At 43.4% G+C, this 22,151-nt stretch overlaps 1 protein-coding gene across 1 annotated transcript; it reads right to left on the bottom strand.

Annotated features, from left to right (window-relative positions):
- Positions 1-1,793: 1,793 nt before the first annotated feature.
- LOC311356594 (uncharacterized protein) lies at positions 1,794-11,131 on the bottom strand (the record flags this gene model as incomplete). Its single annotated transcript, XM_084476377.1, has 15 exons — positions 1,794-1,930; positions 2,067-2,253; positions 2,346-2,445; positions 2,526-2,926; positions 3,828-4,012; positions 4,726-4,778; positions 4,925-5,068; positions 5,193-5,334; positions 6,293-6,536; positions 6,628-6,742; positions 8,499-8,636; positions 8,810-9,015; positions 9,282-10,451; positions 10,536-11,042; positions 11,099-11,131. The coding sequence occupies 15 exons, from the start codon at positions 11,129-11,131 to the stop codon at positions 1,794-1,796; spliced, it is 3,762 nt and encodes a 1,253-aa protein (XP_084332503.1).
- Positions 11,132-22,151: the final 11,020 nt, after the last annotated feature.

Below are 22,151 nucleotides of genomic sequence, written 5' to 3'. Positions count from 1 at the left end.
AGTGAATGCTCAAATTTGCCTTTAGATTCAATACCATTCTTAAATCAAGACATATGGGGGAAAAATAAAATTGCTAACGTATTGAGCAAGAACACCTTAAAAATATGGTCAACCTTGAGGAAAAAACTACACCTTCCCATGACCATTTCCAGAGCTATAATGATAGCAAACAACTGTGAGTTCTTTCCAGCTAGGCTGGACAAGGGATTCCTGAAATGGAAGGAAAGGGGTTTAGTGGTTTTGGACCAGCTGTTTGACGGACTAGTCCTCAAATAATTTAACAGCTCAAAGAGAAATATGATTTACCAAATCAAGACAATCACTGGGCCACTTCGAATACCTTGTTATGCCTTTCGGGCTCACTAATGCACCAGCCGTTTTCCAGGCCCTAATCAATGACGTTCTCCAGGATACGTTACACCGATTTGTAGTGGTCTATCTCGATGACATTTTAATTTTTTCTAGGGACCTGACTGAACACAAGCAGCAGGTTCGGCTGGTGCTACGGAGGTTATGGGAGAACAAGCTGTTCGTCATGGCTGAGAAATGTACCTTCCACACCGACTCGGTCAGTTTCCTGGGCTTCGTGGTGCAGGCGGACCCTGAGAAGGTGAGGGCGGTTTCCGAGTGGCCGGTTCCTACCACTCGGAAACAGCTACAAAGGTTCCTGGGGTTTGCAAACTTTTATCGAAGGTTCATAAGGGACTATGGTCGGGTGGCTGCTCCTCTAACCCAATTAACCTCCACTAAGGTTCCTTTTGGTTGGTCGCAGGCGGCTCAGTCCACGTTTCTGTGGCTCCAGAAGCTGTTCTCCTCTTCCCCAGTACTGTGTCATCCCGATCCAGCTATCCAGTTCGTGGTGGAGGTGGATGCTCTCCCGTCGTCTTAGCTCCGCAGAGACTAACTATGACGTTGGTAACAGGGAGCTGCTAGCAGTGGTGCTGGCATTGCAGGAGTGGAGGCACTGGTTGGAGGGAGTGGCGCACCCATTTATCGTGTGGACGGACCACCGGAACCTGGCCTACATTCAGACCGCCCCGTAGGCTGAACTCCCGCCAGGCTGAACTCCCGCCAGGCACATTGGGCTCTCTTCCTGGGTCGGTTTCGTTTTACCCTCACCTACCTTCCTGGGTCCAGGAACGGCAAGGCCGACGCCCTCTCTCGCCAGTACGACTCCCCGGTGACTCAGTCGGTGGAGGAAAATATTTGATTTTTATTTTGGGCTAAGCTATAAGTGTTTGACTTAATGATAATATCTAGTACAAATACAATAGGTATCCAGATACACTGTGAATACCTAAATATATATTGAAGTACTTTACTGCTGACGTTTATGAATGCGTAGCAAAGTATTTTTGCTATATTTATATATTTCTTGCTTGTCCTTTTATAACACAAGCAGAATCATATGCATATTTAGGGCTTGTACATCGTACAAAGTACAACTCTCTACAATTGTACAGAGAGCAATTCATGTTTTATTCAAGCTGTAATCATTAATAATTGTTAATCATTTTTTTGAATAGTCTATGCCAACATTTATGGTAAGGTAGTGTGAGGCAATGTTGAAAACATTAATATTTAGCAAGTGTCATAAGGTTTAAAGTGATGGACAATAAGATCCACCCCCCCACCACCAAAAAAAAACAATCACATATTACAGAGAGACATATCCAACACCCCCATCCCAGGCACACCCACCAATTTCTGGTCCTGAAAATGTCAAAAGTGATATTCATATATTTCAAAGAAAGCTAATAAACTCATAATGGTTTGATATCTTCGCTGATATCCTATTGCTCAGTTGTTGGCAAAGGCTGATACTGAACAGCAGCCCTCTTGAATCTGTGAATCATCACTCCACAGATCATGGCAATCGCTGCTAGAAGGCATCCGACGATGAAGGCCAGGTTCAGATTCAGACCGGTCACTAGAGTAAATAAATACAACATTTGCAAATAAAATACAAATACAGAGATATTTCACCAAGTCATATGTATTTGTTTTAAAAGTGATATTGTTGTTGAAGTGAAGTGATGATGTCAAATGAAGAGTTTCAACATTACCTCTGCTCTCACTTGCTGGTGTGCTTCGCAAACGCAAAGGACCCTGGGAAATGAAGTGGACTCCTGTTTCAATACGAGCCTCTCTCTTTCTCCGATGATGCTGCTGGTTCGATGTTAGACATCCCTTGGCGCACCTGGTATTGTTGTTCCCAGCCTCACATAGAATGACAGAACAGCTGATGTACACCTGTACATAATGAGATATCCCGTCAATACGTGGCCACACTTTAGCTGTTCTTCTGCAGTTTTATCTACTTTGTTGAATTAATTTGGTTTTACCTGGTCATGCATTCCTATGAATTTGAAGGCATCAATTGAAATCCGAAACTGTTTATTATGACTTGGGGAATAGATGACAATTGTGGGGTCCACTGTACACCTAGTTTAAATCAAATTGTTAGTTGTTTTTTAGCTAAACAAACAAAGTAAGGAAGACAAATAGGTAGGAAGGTAGTTTACCCGTTCTCTATGATGGGGTAGGTTGGCTGGTAATTTGGGTTATCGTAAGGTGAAGCTCTGCAGGACTCCACGAACAGCACAGTGTTATTGACTGAAGACGTGGCTTCTATTTGCATGTAAATCTTCGCTCCAACTTCATAGTCCAGTGGGTATAAACTGGGATTGACCATTGTGCGAAAAAGGTTGTCTGGGTAGAACTCAAAGCCATAGGTGAACCTCCCAAAGCCCCTCTCTATTAATGTAAGGTTGTCCCTGTGTATTGTGAACCCCAGGGTTACATTTCCACGCTTTGGGTACTGGCAGGAAAACCCAACTTCCAACAGATGTTTCCTGGTTATGGTGTCTCCGACATCGTCAAAGGTGGTGATCTCATTCTTGAAGATGAGATTATCATTATCCTCCTGCAGATCAAGGACACTTAAATTATATATCAATAATAACTAGAATAATTTCTAGTGTTGAGATCCCAAAATGAGAGGTGGCAGTTTCGGATATCGTCTAGAGAAAATCTTACCGTACTCTAAATAGACAAGAGGTGTCTCTTGTCTATTTAGAGTACGGTAAGATTTTTATTCCATGTGAATCTCATGCCCCTGTCACACAATTTGGCGAACACGCTGGAATACGTTGAAGCAAGTGGAGCATCGTGGTATACGCTGGCATAAGTCGTAGTACTACGTCATAGTCGTCGGGAGTTTTCTTGACCATGTTGACAGCGTGAGGTCTACTGTGGTAATGATTTGAACCAGCTTTTATACACCGTTATGGTGCCGCCTACTACGCATACGTTAGACTGTCATTGGTTGCTGAGAATCACCTTTCACTGAGCTAAAAGTTGCTGAGCTAAAAGTCGCTAAGCTAAAAGTCACTGAGCTAAAAGTTTTTATTTTGAAACAGAATTTGCCAAAAATAAAACACCCTTGTTTCATTAAAAGATTGCTGCCTTAAAAAAATTTACTTGTTATCGTACAGCGTTGCATATTGAAAAAAAAAAAAAAAAAAAGTAACTTGTTCGAAAAGGTATGCGTTCCCGAAAAAAAAATTTTTTGTTTGAAAACAAACTAATTAACTCATTACTTTTTTTTGAAAACTAACGTGTTACTTTACTTGTAACAACAAAGATCAAATCTGAGTACTGTAACATGTTACTTTGTAGCAGGTTACCCTCAACACTGTTTGCAAGTGGCAATGGTATAATATGATTCTAATATTGTTAATAATATGAATAATATTGTTATTGCTGTTAGCGAAAAATAATCCACACCTGCACACAGATTATACCTTACATAATATTTGCATTACCTCAATCGTAGTACCACATGCATTGAGAGGGATGATACCAATGACATGAGTGCCATTGGAGTGTAGACTGCAGGCGGTGCTGCTGGAATCAATCAGCTTCAGGTGATCTTCATTGATCCCATTGAATGAGGATTTATCCAACTCTACTGTCATTGAGGTTTCATTGCAGATCACGTGGACTTTGACTGGTGTGGAGAATTGTAGAAGTTGTTGATTTGTTCACGATTAAAAACATACTCGATAGAGAATGACTGCTATTAAAAGTGTTTTCAAGCTCTCTACAAATTATCAATTGTAAACCGTTGCGATCCTGATTCAAAGAGATTTTTTCTCAGTCTAAAGAGGTAGATTGGTTGTATGAGGGAGGTTGATAACTGTGGTCAAAACCACCATTGCTGTGTTGTGCCTATATTTGCAATGATTCTACAAATCCTAAACTAGGCATTTTTATTCTTCACCCCTTCTTGTTTTCGCCCATTCTGAGAGATTGTGCAAAACATCGCTGTGGTTCAAACCTGCAATCTGTGTGCACATGTCAAGCTGGTATCTCTCGTAAACTGCCCCATATGTGTAAACAATCCGGTATCATGCGACTTTGTTCGAAATCTTTCTATTGAAGTGTCCCAGAGCACGATTGTCTAATTTCTTCTCATGATACACAGAACGAAATGTAAACCCATGTATTTTGAATGGGAGTGTTTCTTCAACTTCAGAAGGGAGGTGCACAGATAGGACAGTGCACTCTCTAGTTATAACAGGGGCAAAACCTAAACACATTGCATTATTTTATCAGCTACATACATTTCTTCAACAACATAACTGTCAATTAAATGTAATGTAACAAACATAACGTTTGCTTTGTAATTGATTCAAAAATGCAAAAAAATTCAATACTCACCATGTTCAACATTCACCACAACACATCGCATTTCAGACTGATACTTCTGATTCCTGAAATTGATTCAAGGCAACAAGTGACTTTTATGTCACTTTTATGGTCAATATTGGAACGGGAGAGACTTTTTTGACACTTACTACAAATACAGTATATTCAAATAATAGTATTGTGGTTGGATGTATAAATTAAAGAAACCTACGAAAAAGTTGCTTCAGCAATAAAGCAAATTGGAACATGGTCTCCGAGATTGTATTGAGTAGGGGTCCATCGAATGTAAAACTCTCCCTGTGCGATCCTGTGTTTGGTGGTATTCAGGGGTCCACTGAAGATTATATCCCCTACTCTGTAATAAAACAAAAGGAATTACTATTTAGAATATCAAGTTGTGATTGACACTTGAGGCGCTATGAACAACTCGTATGAGCCGTTTTAGATGTAACATTGTGTCAGCGGATAAATGTCCTTACATTGAATGAGAAGCTTGGGCTTTGATCCTCATTTCAAATTCTTCATTGACTTGAGCATTCAGATGGTCTCCATGACTTGGTGTTGGGTAAACAAACCTTGGCAGGTACTCTCCTTCAGTGCAGGACGGCACAGCTGAATCCACTACAATTTAAGTAGAAATGTTTGCTTACAAAGGCATGCAATATCCTGTACAACTTTAGAGCATGTGTAACGCATACAGTAAGCATTGATGGCGCATTTACACCAGAGGGTGCGGTCTAGTGGTGGATTTCATGATTTGTTTGAATGAATCAGTTTGTGTCGGTCAGTTCGCCAAGAAGAGTCGTTCGTTCGTTCGTTCGCATTTCCGGTAGCGGTGAATCATGATTCTCAGTCACTGAGTCGGTCAGACTCGGCTCCTCCCTCGTTCCCGTTCAAACGAATCGCGAATGCACGTTCTCAGCCGAGTCGGTCAGACTCAGCTCCTCCCTCGTTCTCATTCTCAAACAAATCACGATCGTGCAATGGTGCAAACGGTCATCAATCAACACAACATTAACTAAGTTCCTTTTAGCTGAGGAGTGCTTCATGTTCGGAATCGGGATGTTGTTGCCCGGCTGACTCTCGTGACTTCTCAGTCCTCGAGTCTTCACCGCTAAACACAGTCAGTGAACGAACGGCGACTCGCGAGTCAGCGCGACTCAGAGACTAGTGGGTGGAGCTGGGAGTCGAGTCTCGGCGAACGAACGAGACGAACGAGAGCGGCGAATCAGGTCGGTTCGTTTGTTTTAAAGAGTCGTTCATTCGAACTGATTCGTTCGCGAACGAGCCACCACTAGTGCGGTGGAAATGCGCCATAAGTAACAGTTAAGTATTGTTTTTTATCATCATCAATATTCCCCCAACTGCCTAAACCCACTCAATTTCTTACCAAGAAGGGAAAATTGCAGAGGAAGTTTACTGAGGGGAGCAGGATTCGGTCTTCTGGTTGTGGTCTGCAACGGAGCATTTGTACTCGTAGTAGATGTTGTTGTTGTTGTTGGGGTGGTTGGTTGGGTGGTGGTGGTGGATGGAGCTTGAATTGGCGTCCACCAAGGGTTTGTAGGGGGGGTGGGGGAACTTGTGGTGGTGGGTGGAGTTGTGGTGGCATATCTGGCAGCTGTAGTGGTCCACCACGTAGGGAAGACGGCAGTTGTGCCATATACTGCACGTTTGCGTCTCGGTGCAGTCAGGGGAGACCTTATGGTTTGAGTTCCATTTGTGGAGGTCAAGGTGATGGTGCTTCTTGGAAAGTCTTCTACTACCAACTCAAACCCATATGTCCCAGTGTATTTAGTGAATCTGTAGTGTAGGATGCAAGTGACCTGACAATATGAATTGGAAAGATTAGGGAAGAAAATTCAATTCAAATTCAATCAGTTCACATGTTGTTAAGGAAGATATGTTTTTACAAACCTCATCCAGGTAGAAACCTGTGGGTTGGTTGATGGTTCCATATCTGCATATGACTTGATCACCATCAGCGTCTACTGTCATCAGGCGGTATGATCTCGGGCAGTTTGAAGGAACTCTAAAAAGTACAGAATTTACAATTAACAGCTATAGGAATAATAATAATTATTGTGCATAGGAATGCACAATATTGATATCCCTTTTCTGTAATTCTTCTTCCGACCAAACTTGCAATTAATGTGGCCAAAACTACTGAACCAATCGATTCCATTCAACATACTTTTTGAGAAAAAAGTATGTTGAATTAAATTTTTTTTTTTTTTTAACAATGGAATTCAATGGTTCAAAGTTTATCCTTAACCTTCTTTCAAAGGTTTAAAAAATCAAGACTTGTATCTTCAATAATCTGAAAACAGAATTTCGGTTACCTTTATACTTTTTTTTTTAGTTCCATGCCCCCCCTCGTTTTCAGTTGGTCTCATTGATTTACGCTGAGGGAGGAGCGCAAGGACGTGCAGGCAGTGTTGCCAGATTGGGCATTTTTTGCCGCTCAATTTGACTACTTTTTACGACGTTCAGGCAGCGTTGCCAGATTGGGCGATTTATCCCGCCAAATTTGACTACTTTAAATCATGTTAGGCTGGAAAAATTAGCATTAGGCGAGTACATTCAATTTCGGCTGGTTTTAAAAAGAACTGGCGGGATTATTATAATTCTTTCTACAAACATCAATCAATACCACACCTTTCATATGGCATATCGTTTGTGCAGCTAGTAACACTATTACTTCAGCTACTTCTACTCTACTACTTCAGTGACTACTACTACTACTACTACTACTACTACTACTACTACTACAGCTAGTACTACTACTACTACTATCTTCCAGCTTTGACAGTATTACAGTTTAGCTTCCAGCTTTTGTAACAAATGTATTTCAGCACTTTTCTGCTTCAGGTAATGCAATTTGGAGTCAGTCAGTTTTCAATTTCAGCTTCCAGGTTTTTCAGCAGTGCACTGCAATACATTTGACCTTTCAGATTCTTCAGTTCAATTCATTTGACATTTCTGCATCTTTAGCAATGCTTTGCGCTTTTCATTCATTTGTATGCAACCATTTAATTTTTTTTAAATGGTGTGCATGTTTACATTGTTTACTCCATTTAGACTTTTGAACTCAATTAAAAAATCCCTTCACTTGATTTAAGCCATTTAACGTTTCTTTACGTCTTAATCCATCTGGCTTTATTAAAACACATTTTCACCTCACTTTGTACTACAGCACTCAGCATTTTCTGCAGGAAATGCATTTTCTAGTATTGACTGTGAAGCATATCTAACTACCCCCCTCATCTTACCCACAGAAAAGTTAATTGTTCAAAGGTTGTGCAATTAAGACAAGAGACTGAAGTTGATGGTTTCTATGTTCAGTGTCTGATTTCTGTCCAACCATAACTCAACTCATCCACACTCAACTGTCAATCTTTGCATTGGCTATACAACCCTCAGCTGAATTTAACTGAAATATGGTTATGGTTCTTAGCAGATGCCTTTATCCAAAGCGACATGCAAAAAGATCATAAAGTTCACAGGCATTTCTATGCACAGTAATCCCTTATGCGTGGGATTACATTTTCTAGTTGTTATTCTTACCTACTTTTTTAGTATATGGTCGGAATGGTGTATTTTACCCTGACTTCACTAACTGAGCTAATCAATCTCATCTGCTTTCATTGATTTTTTTGCTAACTCAGTCAAATGCTAACTGGAACTGGACTGTATTTCCTTATGAACGTAATTGATTTAAGGCATTTACGTTGATTAATACAGAGTTTATGTGATTGCCCACAGCTCAGAATATGGTAAAGACGTACCTCAGAAAAGGTAGGATAGCATTATTTGGAGAGCTGTTTAACTGCCAGGAATCAGATCTTCTCTTCAAGTCCACATGTGTGAATAGTCTCCAGGACCCTATGTTATTCACGTTGTAAATCCAACAGCAGCTAGCTTTCCTATATAGAAACAAAGTTGCAGATAAATAGCAGAACTCTTGAGCTACTAGCGGCAGGTGTGCATTTCTACATCACATAAATAATTTAGGTTAATTGAGATTCAATTATTCCTACAAAATGTAATTATATTTCATAAGCAATAAAAACGATTTTAATTATGAAAGAAAAATCACCTCATTTCAAAGGGATCGTCACTGGGGAAATATCTTGACTCCACTATTTCCGTTTCGCACCAACCATTTGTATAGGGTGCTGAATTAGTGCTAGTGTCAATAACACCATATTGGGATGCCCATTTGTTGCCACAGTTACCGCTCCAACATGTCCAATCGAAGTGTTTAAAGCAGCCACTGGAGGTTTGTCTGAAATGTAGATCCACCTGTGAAGCACACTTCAGTGTTAAGTATGTTTTAACTTGACCTTTTTACAGCAATGATATGTTTACTGGAATTATGCATGTCTGCCTGGTTCTATATATATATATATATATATGCGCACCATGCAGCCTCCTTACGACGGCCCGTTCTGTGTTTTAGAGACGGGGGTAAAGCACTTTGTGGTGGACATTGGCGGTAGGGCAGAGCGCATTTCTGTGGACCGCCTTAAGCCAGCTCATCTGGATGTGGAGAAGCCTGTTGGGCTTGCCCAGCCTCCGAAACGTGGGCGCCCTCCTGTGCGGCCCAAGTCCCCGAGGGTGGAGCCTAGGTCTTCCTCGCACCACCATTGCCAAAAGCGATCTCCGATAACTGCAGTCCAGTGGCAGCAGTCTTTGAGTGCCTGTACATCCAGGTCTGTGGCCTGATCGGCTGCCATGTGGGCGTAGTCAAGCCCCAGGTGGACGGCTCCCACAATGGTGCGAGAGAGACAGTCTGCGACAAGGTTGGCTTTGCAAGCAACGTGTTGAATGTCCGTGGTGAACTCTGAGATGTAAGAGAGTTGTCGCTGTTGGCGGGCAGACCACGGCTCTGACACCTTAACCATGGCGAACGTTAGGGGTTTGTGGTCGACAAAAGCTGTAAACTGTCGACCCTCTAGCAGTGAACGGAAGTGTCGGATGGCAAGGTGAAGTGCAAGCAGCTCCCGGTCAAACGTGCTGTACTTGCGTTCAGGCGGGCGTAGCTGGCGGCTAAAGAAAGCAAGCGGTTTCCAGGCACCATCCACCCACTGCTCGTGCACACCGCCAACAGCATAATCCGAAGCGTCTGTTGTGATGGCAATGGGCGCATCAGGCGATGGGTGTGCCAGCATCGTCGCTTTGGCCAACGCAGCCTTTGCATCCATGAACGCCTTGTCTCTTTCCGAGGACCAATCCACCAGGTGCTTTGGTGCTTTCCCCCTCAAGGCCTCATGCAGGGGGCACATGATTGCAGCAGCTCTGGGAATGAAGCGGTGGTAAAAGTTCACCATTCCCAGGAACTCCTGCAGGGACCTCACTGTGACGGGCCGTGGGAAGTTCGAGATCGCGTCAACCTTAGATGGGAGTGGCACGGCCCCGCCCTTGGTGACTCGATGTCCCAGGAAGTCGATGGTGGTCAACCCAAACTGGCACTTAGCTGGGTTGATAATAAGTCTGTGCCGGCTGAGACGCTCGAAGAGGATCCGCAGGTGGGCCAGGTGTTCGGTTTTGGAGGTACTGGCCACGAAGATGTCGTCCAGGTACACAAACAGGAAAGGCAGATCACGTAGCACAGAGTCCATGAGGCGCTGGAACGACTGGGCGGCGTTTTTAAGGCCGAAAGGCATCCTCAAGAACTCAAACAGTCCAAAAGGGGTGATCACTGCTGTTTTGGGCACATCAAGCTGTTGGACAGGAACCTGGTGGTATCCACGGACGAGGTCCACCTTAGAAAAAATAACTTTGCCAGCCAGGTGTGCTTAAAAATCCTGGATATGAGGCACTGGATAGCGATCTGGCGTCGTAGCGTCGTTAAGCCTGCGGTAATCGCCGCAGGGGCGCCACCCGCCGGCGGGCTTTGGAACCATGTGGAGAGGCGAAGCCCACGGGCTGCTGGAGCGGCGAATGATGCCAAGGCGTTCCATGCTGTCAAACTCAGCCCTGGCAATGGCCAGTTTGGCTGGGTCTAGTCGTCGCGCCCGGGCATAGACAGGCGGGCCATTGGTGGCGATGTGGTGCTCCACTCCATGCTTGGCCGTAGATGAAGAAAAGGTGGGCTGTGTGAGCACTGGAAACTCTGCGAGCAGGCGATGAAACTCGTCGGCCTGCGAGAGCACGCTAGACAGTCTGATGGAGTCCAAACCACTGAGAGCGCAGGTGTATGAAGAAAACGTGGTGGCGTCAATCAAGCAACGGTTTTTGACATCCACCAGCAGCCCATAAGCGCATAGAAAGTCCGCACCCAGGAGGGGGACAGCCACTTTGGCTGTGATAAAGTCCCAGCTAAACCGCTGACCGCCAAAACACAGTGCAACGTGTCGAGTGCCATAAGTGCGTATGGGGCTACCATTAGCAGCCTCCAGGGGGGGGCCAAATCCATCCGCCAGGATGTCCAGTGTCAATGCAGGCAGAATGCTTCTCTGTGCGCCGGTGTCACACAGGAAACGGCGCCCGGAGATGGTGTCCTTCCCGGTGCCGGAGCGAAGATTCGACCACGTCAACGTGGATCTGGTGGGTCCTCTTCCTTCCTCCCTGGGTTTCACTTACCTCCTCACCATGGTGGATAGGACCACTCGATGGTCGGAGGCTGTCCCATTGACATCAGGGACGACTGCTGAGATGGCGCGGGCGTTCATCGGGACCTGGGTTGCCCGATTTGGCACCCCATCTGACTTGTCTTCGGACCGAGGCTCACAGTTTACCTCTGAGCTCTGGAACGCCATTGCGAACAGCCTGGGTGTGAAACTTCACCGCACCACTGCATATCACCCCCAGGCTAACGGACTTTGCGAGCGTTTTCACCGTGCTATGAAGGCCTCTCTTCGGGCCAGCCTCAAGGACAGTGGCTGGGTTGACAGGCTCCCTTGGGTCATGCTGGGCCTTTAGGACTGCCCCTAAGGAGGACCTACAGTCCTCATCGGCGGAGCTGGTGTATGGCCAGCCATTGCGGGTTCCAGGGGATTTCGTTCCTGACTCTACGATTCCCTGGTCCTCAGCCCATCAGCGGACAGTGCTTCAGGATAGGGCTAGGCTTTTCGCGCCTGTGCCTACTTCACGCCACAGCCTCCCACAATCCTACACTCCCCCGCGTCTATCATCAGCGGAGTACGTCTTCATCCGTCATGACGCACACCAGGGGCCGCTGCAGCCTCCTTACGACGGCCCGTTCCGTGTTTTAGAGACGGGGGTAAAGCACTTTGTGGTGGACATTGCCGGTAGGGCAGAGCGCATTTCTGTGAACCGCCTTAAGCCAGCTCATCTGGATGTGGACAAGCCTGTTAGGCTGTTGGCCCAGCCTCCGAAACGTGGGCGCCCTCCGGTGCGGCCCGAGTCTCCGAGGGTGGAGCCTAGGTCTTCCTCGCACCACCATCCTCCCTCCCGCCTCGACGCCTCAGAGGCGCGGCCGCCGTGCGCAGGTGCCTCGGCCCACGCCCAAGTGCAGAGGAGTCGTTGTGGCCGAATTGTTCGCCCTCCTCCTCGCTGACTTTTGATTGTTTCTTTGTTATGGTGAATTCTTGGGGGACGTATGTGGTGGACATTATGTACACAATTCACCATACTGTATAAGCATTTATTTCCCCTTGATCAGACGTGCGTTCTGCACGACATGTTAATGTGTTAGCGTGTTCCAATATAAGAGACGCTGTCTCTTTAATAATGCCGACCTGGCTGGTTGTTATGACGACAGCGCCGGGTGCGTTTCCTGGTTTTTAAGTGCAACAATAAATGACACGCCGTTGCGTTGACGACGTGAGAAATTGCTAATTGCTAAATTGCTTATTAAATAACAATTTCCACAATATATTCAATATATATTGTTTTTGCATTCATGAAAAGGCCTGAACACTGTACACGTCCGTCGACGGATTGACTTTACATGGGACGCTCCCCAAATGCATTGTGGGTCCGTCCGTCAAATCGGCGCCGTCTCTTGCGTCCAAAAGTTGAGAAAAGTTTAACTTTTCAGGCAGCGACGGATCCGTTGGCCGATCAGATCGCGTTATACGCAGATCGTGTTTTACCCCATGCGTCGGACACGCCCACTCTCTTCCGTCGACGGACGTGTACAGTGGGTACGAGGCGTTACCTGTCTATTTAAGCTCGAACTTAGCTTTTTACCAGGGGATCTGCTGGGCAGCGTATCGTTTAGATATTCAGCTTGGAGAAGCTCAGCGCGTGTTATATACAATTCCTCTCCTTTTGTTTCATAGACAATAGACCAAAACCTTTACCAAATAAAGTGAGTTAAAAGCAATACAGAAACCAAAACAAGGGTACAAACACCACATTAACAGCCCACACATTCATTACAATTATTGAATAAATGAAATGACAGATGCAGAATATGTCAAATTAGGGTACGGTTGTTTTTCAAGTAAACTATTGTGTCCAAGGTCTTCAAAGTCCTGGGATGATGCAACTCACACATTGTAAATCATTCAAAGAAATCCTTGAAATCATTCTCTATACTAAAACAGTTGGCTTATGCGTCTTCCAGTTCATGTAATTTGGCTAACAAAAATCAAATGTAACGATGGAAGTGACGTCATCAATTCTTGGCTACCAAATGCAAATTACTGGGCACTATATATTTAAATTGGGTATATGTAATATGTGTTAAATTTCTTCAGCCCAGAAGTTGGGTATTGTATTTAAATTTTTGGTTAATGTACATCGTGTAATGTATGCTCTAATGCAGTGGTTCTCAAACTTTTTATACCGTGTACCACCTCAGCTCACACAGGAGGCACTTTTAACAATTGTATACCAACAACCTTTTTTCAAAAAGCCTAATTATTATTATAAAATAAGACTTATGAGAAGGCTGTAGGATGATGGTTGTAAGATGACGTTTAAGATACAATTTGCGGTTTCATGGATTCATTTCACTGTCACCGTTTTTTACAGTTCTGCTAAAAATGTATCCTCCTGTCTGCACTTCACTACCAATTAGTTCCCGCTTGGAGCCACGATCGCAGTGTTTTTGAACCATTCATAATTTTAGCACCCATGCCGTCCGTTTAGCTGGTAACCCTCCCCTTTACAGTCCCCTAATTACTAGATACATATATGGTAAATTATAGTATATTACTGGGTATTATTGGGTACTAATGTATACAAAAAAATCTAAAAATATGAAATTATTTCTTTCATTCAATTATTAGGTTGCTTGAGAATTGTTACCTGAAGTGACCCATCCGGGTTTCTTCCTTTGGGAACAAATTTCATAGTGGCTCCAAAAAAGTGTGATGCGGATGAAGCTGAGATCAGCAGGAGCAGCTGGACTGAGAACACCAAGTAGGAAGCCATGGTACTTGAATCTCACCAACTGTCCTCCATGGAGCAGGATTTGCTCTTATACTTACAGAATCAGTTGATGTATGCCCCCACCCACCACCCACCACACACCTTGTTTCTTTGTTCTTTGTTTCTTTGTCAGGATCTTTGTTAGTATTTTAAGCTCTGGTTTGATTACACATCCTGGTAACAGTTGTGGTTGTTGTGTATTTGTTTACACCATGAAGGGTTTGATTACACATCCTGGTAACCTTTGTGGTTGATGTGTTTCACCATGAAGAACCGTTTTTGACCAGGGGGGTATTCCATCAAAGTCACTAACGAAAGCGGCGATTAGTTGATTAAGCCTGGTTAGAACTAGCGCCAACTTCCACTTGAGGCTAAAGCCGTTCCATCAACGCAGTTCAGCCGCGCATTGCTCAGGTTAGTTCAAACCAGGCTCACGTTATCGTGGATTACACGCGTTCACGAGATATGTAACCAGCCCAGAACCGTGAATGTCGAATCATGGATCAAATGTCCGAAAAGGACCGAGCGGGATCTTTTCCAGCGGCGAACAGAAGCTGCTTGTGGAGATCTATGAGGAGTAGGCCTACACGCATATAATAACTCAAAAAGGGAACACCGTAACCATTAATAGAAACAGGGAGGCTGCCTGGCACAAAAATCGGCGATCTGTTGAATGCATAAGTAGTATTAAGCGTAACATATTTTAATTTAATATTGACCATGGATTTAAAAGCAGGGAGATAGTCTCCAGTTAACGTGTCGGACTTGCACCCGGTCGTCCGAGGTTCTAACCCCACGCAAGTAATAGTAATATAGGAAGGATTACTAGAGAAATCAAATAACTTTTCATGCCATTTATTTTCCATTCCTTTGAATATTCTTAATTAGGGAATTAATAAAATTAATAAAGGGAATTACAAAATGAAGCCAACGCCAAGAATACTACACATTAGAACTCGGGTCGCACGTATCACAGGGCAAGTGCTAGACCATTCACCCAACGGCTGATTACTGATGATGCGATAATACATAGATTTGTGTAAAAATGTGTTGAACAAATAGCCACAGTAATAATAGATAGCAATTCATTGAATTATTTCATTTGCGTCATTTAATCTTAGACCCTTAGTGAAAATATACGCTGTTTGTACTTCATATATGTACATTTATGACAAAATTGTGAGGACTGGGCTTGGCGGAACCTTCTGATGGTACAATTGTTGCTGACAGATGGATTTCTCTGAAACACCGCTCAAGTTAGCCTGACAGTTAACCTGCTCCCGACCAGGTTAGTTTGGTCGGATAAATTGCCATGGTTACTTAGCGGAGATTCCCTTAAGTGACGTTCATGGAACGCAACTCCAGCTGAAAGAAGCCCGGCTTTATGTTTAGCTTGATGGTTGTTTGGTCGGATAAGTTGCCATGGTTACTTAGCGGAGATTCCCTTAAGCCACATTAATAGAACGCAACTCTAGCTGAAAGAAGCCAGGCTAAGCAAAATAAGCCCAGCTTTGGGTTTATTTTGGGTTGGCAAATTTGAGGTCGCTAGCCCATGAGCTCTAGCGCCACCAACAGGTCAAAGTTGGACATGCATTCATGTTTATAACTTTTGACCCATTCATCCAATATTCACAAACAAGGTATCATTAGAATCCTTGGGCCAAGCTGAGTTCAAGTGCACCCTATGACGTCATATTGCATCATGATGGATTTTCCGCCATCTTGGTTTATGTCAAAAACCTTCAAAATGTATCTCCTATCACAAATGTTGTCCAATCTTCTCTAAACTTGGTACATATGATCCTCACGCCATGCTTGACAAAAAACATTGAATAGATTTTTCAAATTCAAAACCGTTTGGCCGCAACAGCCAATCAAATTTGACCACGAAGCCGCCAAACAGGAAGTAAGCCAATTTCTCAGCAGCCCTTTGACATATCATAACCAAACTTGGTACATAGACCCATGAAATCATCATGGAGACACTCAATGAATTTGGTGACCTTTGACGTATAGGGGGGCGAGTGTGATCATATCTCAGTCTATCTTTTATTTTTTGAAGTGCAACTTGTCGAAAGTGCTGAAGGCCGTGTGTCTGACGTAGATCTATCTTGTTGATGTGGCTACTCTGGTCTATTCTGAGCAGCTGGACTGAGAACACCAAGTAGGAAGCCATGGTACTTGAATCTCACCAACTCTCCTCCATGGAGCAGGATTTGCTCTTATACTTACAGAATCAGTTGATGTATGCCCCCACCCACCACATACCCTTATCTTACTTTATCTTACCACAGATACTTATCTTATGTTTCGTTTCAGTTTAGTTACAATAATACAATCGTGTGATGCATTGTTAAAGCAATGCATTGCAATGACCCAGCTCTCATGCTTTCGGTTCGGGTTTCTGGTTTCTTTGTTTCTTTGTTTCTTTGTTTCTTTCTTCTTTGTTTCTTTGTTCTTTGTTCTTTGTTTCTTTGTCAGGATCTTTATGTTAGTATTTTAAGCTCTGGTTTGATTACACATCCTGGTAACCGTTGTGGTTGTTGTGTGTTGTGTGTACCAAGTTTCTTCTCTAAACTTGGTACATATGATCCTCACGCCATGCTTGACAAAAGACATTGAATCGTTTTTTCAAATTCAAAACCGTTTGGCCGCAACAGCCAATCAAATTTGACCACGGAGCCGCCAAACAGGAAGTAAGCCAATTTCTCAGCAGCCCTTTGACATATCATAACCAAACTTGGTACATAGACCCATGAAATCATCATGGAGACACTCAATGAATTTGGTGACCTTTGACGTATAGGGGGGCGAGTGTGATCATATCTCAGTCTATCTTTGATTTTTTGAAGTGCAACTTGTCGAAAGTGCTGAAGGCCGTGTGTCTGACGTAGATCTATCTTGTTGATGTGGCTACTCTGGTCTATTCTGAGCAGCTGGACTGAGAACACCAAGTAGGAAGCCATGGTACTTGAATCTCACCAACTCTCCTCCATGGAGCAGGATTTGCTCTTATACTTACAGAATCAGTTGATGTATGCCCCCACCCACCACATACCCTTATCTTACTTTATCTTACCACAGATACTTATCTTATGTTTCGTTTCAGTTTAGTTACAATAATACAATCGTGTGATGCATTGTTAAAGCAATGCATTGCAATGACCCAGCTCTCATGCTTTCGGTTCGGGTTTCTGGTTTCTTTGTTTCTTTGTTTCTTTGTTCTTTGTTTCTTTGTTTCTTTGTTCTTTGTTTCTTTGTCAGGATCTTTATGTTAGTATTTTAAGCTCTGGTTTGATTACACTTCCTGGTAACCGTTGTGGTTGTTGTGTGTTGTGTGTACCAAGTTTCTTCTCTAAACTTGGTACATATGATCCTCACGCCATGCTTGACAAAAGACATTGAATAGTTTTTTCAAATTCAAAACCGTTTGGCCGCAACAGCCAATCAAATTTGACCACGGAGCCGCCAAACAGGAAGTAAGCCAATTTCTCAGCAGCCCTTTGACATATCATAACCAAACTTGGTACATAGACCCATGAAATCATCATGGAGACACTCAATGAATTTGGTGACCTTTGACGTATAGGGGGGCGAGTGTGATCATATCTCAGTCTATCTTTGATTTTTTGAAGTGCAACTTGTCGAAAGTGCTGAAGGCCGTGTGTCTGACGTAGATCTATCTTGTTGATGTGGCTACTCTGGTCTATTCTGAGCAGCTGGACTGAGAACACCAAGTAGGAAGCCATGGTACTTGAATCTCACCAACTCTCCTCCATGGAGCAGGATTTGCTCTTATACTTACAGAATCAGTTGATGTATGCCCCCACCCACCACATACCCTAAGATACTTATCTTATGTTTCGTTTCAGTTTAGTTACAATAATACAATCGTGTGATGCATTGTTAAAGCAATGCATTGCAATGACCCAGCTCTCATGCTTTCGGTTCGGGTTTCTGGTTTCTTTGTTTCTTTGTTTCTTTGTTTCTTTGTTCTTTGTTTCTTTGTTCTTTGTTTCTTTGTCAGGATCTTTATGTTAGTATTTTAAGCTCTGGTTTGATTACACATCCTGGTAACCTTTGTGGTTGTTGTGTGTTTGTTTACACCATGAAGAACCGTTTTTGACCAGGACTGTTTTATTTTTTATTTAACTTATTTAGGTTGAAAGAATCAAGCAGATTTATTCTTATGTACATGTCAGTAAATCAATCAATTGAAGATAAAAAGATTGATTAACATGTCGCCGGTTACACTCTAGACTTATATAAGCCCACACCAGATATGACCTGGACTTAACTATTGGACATCAACTAAACAAACTAAATACATTCAAATTGTTAGACCAATATTTACATAAATAAATAAATAAACAAACAAATTCTATAAACAAACTGACGTATGCACATTGCAATAGATGACTGGGAGGGGTTTTGAGATTGGTGATAAGCAAAGAGAGGTACGGGCTGACCAGAATTATTGGGGGTCAAGCAGCAAAGCTGCGAGACAACCATTGTTATTCTACGTTTTCCTATTATTATTATTATTTACCTGCCATGGGAGTCTATGGCAGCCCATAGAACCCCATGGTAAAAAGTTGTGAAATTTGGCACACTGATTCAGGACAGTCCCATAAGCCCTCACAGCAAATTTGAGGTTGCTAGCCCATAAGCTCTAGCGCCACCAACAGGTCAAATCATTATTATCCTTCAATGGGAGTCTATGGCAGCCCATAGAACCCAATGGTAAAAGGTTGTGAAATTTGGCACACTGATTCAGGACAGTCCCATAAGCCCTCACAGCAAATTTGAGGTCGCTAGCCCATGAGCTCTAGCGCCACCAACAGGTCAAAGTTGGACATGAATTCATGTTTAGAACTTTTGACCCATTCATCCAATATTCACAAACAAGGTATCATTAGAATCCTTGGGCCAAGCTGAGTTCAAGTGCACCCTATGACGTCATATTGCATGTATCTCCTATCACAAATGTTGTCCAATCTTCTCTAAACTTGGTACATATGATCCTCAGGCCATGCTTGACAAAAAACATTGAATAGATTTTTCAAATTCAAAACCGTTTGGCCGCAACAGCCAATCAAATTTGACCACGAAGCCAAAGCCAAACAGGAAGTAAGCCAATTTCTCAGCAGCCCTTTGACATATCATAACCAAACTTGGTACATAGACCCATGACATCATCATGGGGACGCTCATTAGGTTTGGTGACCTTTGACCTCTAGGGGGCGCTATAATTAATGACAATGTGTTTGACACTCCTCTCTCTTCACATGAGTATATTTCAAACAAATGTCCAATGTCTGGTGATACTATGAGACCTCCCCATACAGCTAATAAATGATTTCTCACGGAAATATCCGCGATAGCCAATCAAATTCGACCGTGAAGCCGCCAAACAGGAAATAAGCCAATTTATCAGCAGCCCATTGACATATCATAACCAAACTTGGTACATAGACCCATGACATCATAGGGGGGTGTCACACTCGAGATATGATCGAGTGTGATCATATCTCAGTCTATCTTTTATTTTTTGAAGTGCAACTTGTCGAAAGTGCTGAAGGCCGTGTGTCTGACGTAGATCTATCTTGTTGATGTGGCTACTCTGGACTATTCTGAAAATTAGTTTATGGAGTCCCATTCTGCTTGACCCCCACATCACTGCTTGCAGTTATATTTATTATTATTTATTTTTTTTAATTCACAAGCTAGTTGAAATGTTACACATTGCTACTTTAAAAATAACAAATTATTAAACCTTCCATTATTTTATTCAAAGTTTTTGACATTTTAGTCTCTTGTGATGGTCAGATTGCACCAGACCCCTTTTGTCAGACATTTTCCCCTTCTCTCTTTCAGCAGGAAAGCCATACACCCTGACTCCCTTCTCTGAAAGGCTGGTGCCTCCCAATGCAGCAAAGCCAACAATGACATTATTCAAGGCCTGGTTAAGGCTGGGTGCAAGGACAGGAGAGCGCAATGAGCATTGACAAAGAGGGAAGGGAAAATTATATTGAAACTGCCCTTTGTTGGTATGTGCCTTTTCCCTTACCTCCTTGGGGTGGTCAAGGGTCAAAGGCTCCAACTGATAAGGCACTGTTATGTCTCCCTTTGATACACACATGAGGAGTTCCATCAATTGTTGACTACCATCTGGTATTAAACACCACCCCCACAAGGAAAGCTATCCCTCACCCGACGAGCAGGCACATCTCCTTGATTCAGGCTGTTGTCCCATCATGCTTCAAGGCTGCCACCATCATACCAGTGCCTAAGAAATCCAACATCACTAATCTGAATGACCTCCGTCTCGTAGCACTGACTTCCATCATAATGAAGTGCTTCGAGAGGGTGGTGAAGGACACATATCACCTCCAAACTTCCACCATCCCTAGACCCATTCCGGTTTGCGTACCAGCTGAACCGCTCCACAGAGGATGCCATCTCCTCTGCCTTCCACTTGAGCCTGGAACACCTGGAGGGAAAAAACTGTTGAAAAAAAACTGCTGTTTCTGGACTTCAGCTCGGCATCCCTCAACATCTGGTATGCAAACTTGGGCCTCGGCACCCCCCTATGCAACTGACTACTGGACTTCCTCACCAACAGAACCCAGTCTGTACGGGTGAATAATAACAGCTCCAGCGGCATTTCCCTGAATACCTGTTCCCCCCAGGGCTGTGTTCTCAGCCCCCTGCTGTTCACCCCTGATGACCCACGACACGTCATCCCAGATTCAGAACCAACCACTTTTTTGAAGTTTGCGGACGACACAACTGTTGTGGGCCTCATCCAGGACAACAACGAACTGGCCTACAAGGAAGAGGTGAAACACCTGGTGAACTGGTGTAAAGTCAACAACCTGATCCTCAATGTTGACAAGCCAAAGGAAATCATTGTGACTTTAGAAAATCTCGGCCCAGTCATACACCACTCCTCGTCAACGACACTGCGGTTGAGGTCGTCAGCAACACCAAGTTCCTGGGGGTGCAAATCACAGAGAAACTAACCTGGTCCCTTAACAGCCATTCTCAACCTTGGGGTCCCAACCCCAATTAGGGTCGCAAGATGATTTCTGGGGGTCGCCAAATAATTTTGGAAAAATATAAATTTATTTATTTATTATTTATTTATTTAATTTTTATCAAAATTTATGTAGCGTCTGACTGGACGTTAGAAGGACGACGAGCGGTTGGGCTCAAACAGGCATTTTATTACTCAAAACCAGTTACTGTCGGCCGTAACTACACCAAAACAACAACAACAAACCTGTCCACTAGTCTCATGTCTGCCCTTCTCATTCACACATACAGACACTAGGGCTGTCAACGAATATTCTAAATTCGAATATATATTTGAATAGTTTTGAAAAACAGACATTCAAAGGTGAAAATGAATATTCTAATGTGGAAAAACACACACCTGCGGCAGCCGCGGTGCGGCTGTCTGCTTTGCGAGTGGGCGACCAGAACACTACAAGACAAGAGACAAGGGTCAAGCAACAAGAGTCGGGACCTTAAATTGCTTGCACAAAACTCTTGATCAGCACTCAGCATTTGTTTATTGTTGTTCTTTATTTAAACTAGTATGCGCAGAGAGAGTGAGGGGGAGCGAGAGAGAGCGAGAGAAAAAGAGAGCGAGTGAGAGTGAGGTCTGCGGTCTTGGCCATTAGTTCATTTACTTATTTTTGTGTACGTTTGTGCCAGGGGGCAGCCCACACATCACAATGCTTTGTGGGCATAGGTTAAAGGAAGGAGTAAGCATGCTTATGAATAACACCACAAGTTGAACAATGCAATTATAGCATAAAAAAATAACCAAGCTGCCAAGGACGGCGCTGCTTGTATTCAAGCCGAGAAGCCATTTCAATTCCCAAGCTCCGTTTGTCCGAAGGTCTGGGGAATTACTTATGGCAAGAACGGAGAAAAATAATTCACTTTTGGTAAAAATTACAAATGGATTTTTAGAAGAAGAAAATTAATTTCTGGGTTCATTGAGGGGTGGTGGGTGTATCAATTTCAATCAGGGAGGACGGTAGTGTGGGGTTAAGTTTGGATATTTGACAGACAGTACATAT

Source organism: Micromesistius poutassou, assembly GCF_964030765.1.
Source record: "Micromesistius poutassou genome assembly, chromosome: 12".
Lineage (NCBI taxonomy): Eukaryota > Metazoa > Chordata > Actinopteri > Gadiformes > Gadidae > Micromesistius > Micromesistius poutassou.
Note: the sequence above shows the minus strand (reverse complement) of the source record. Positions and strands in the feature narration are given on the sequence as shown.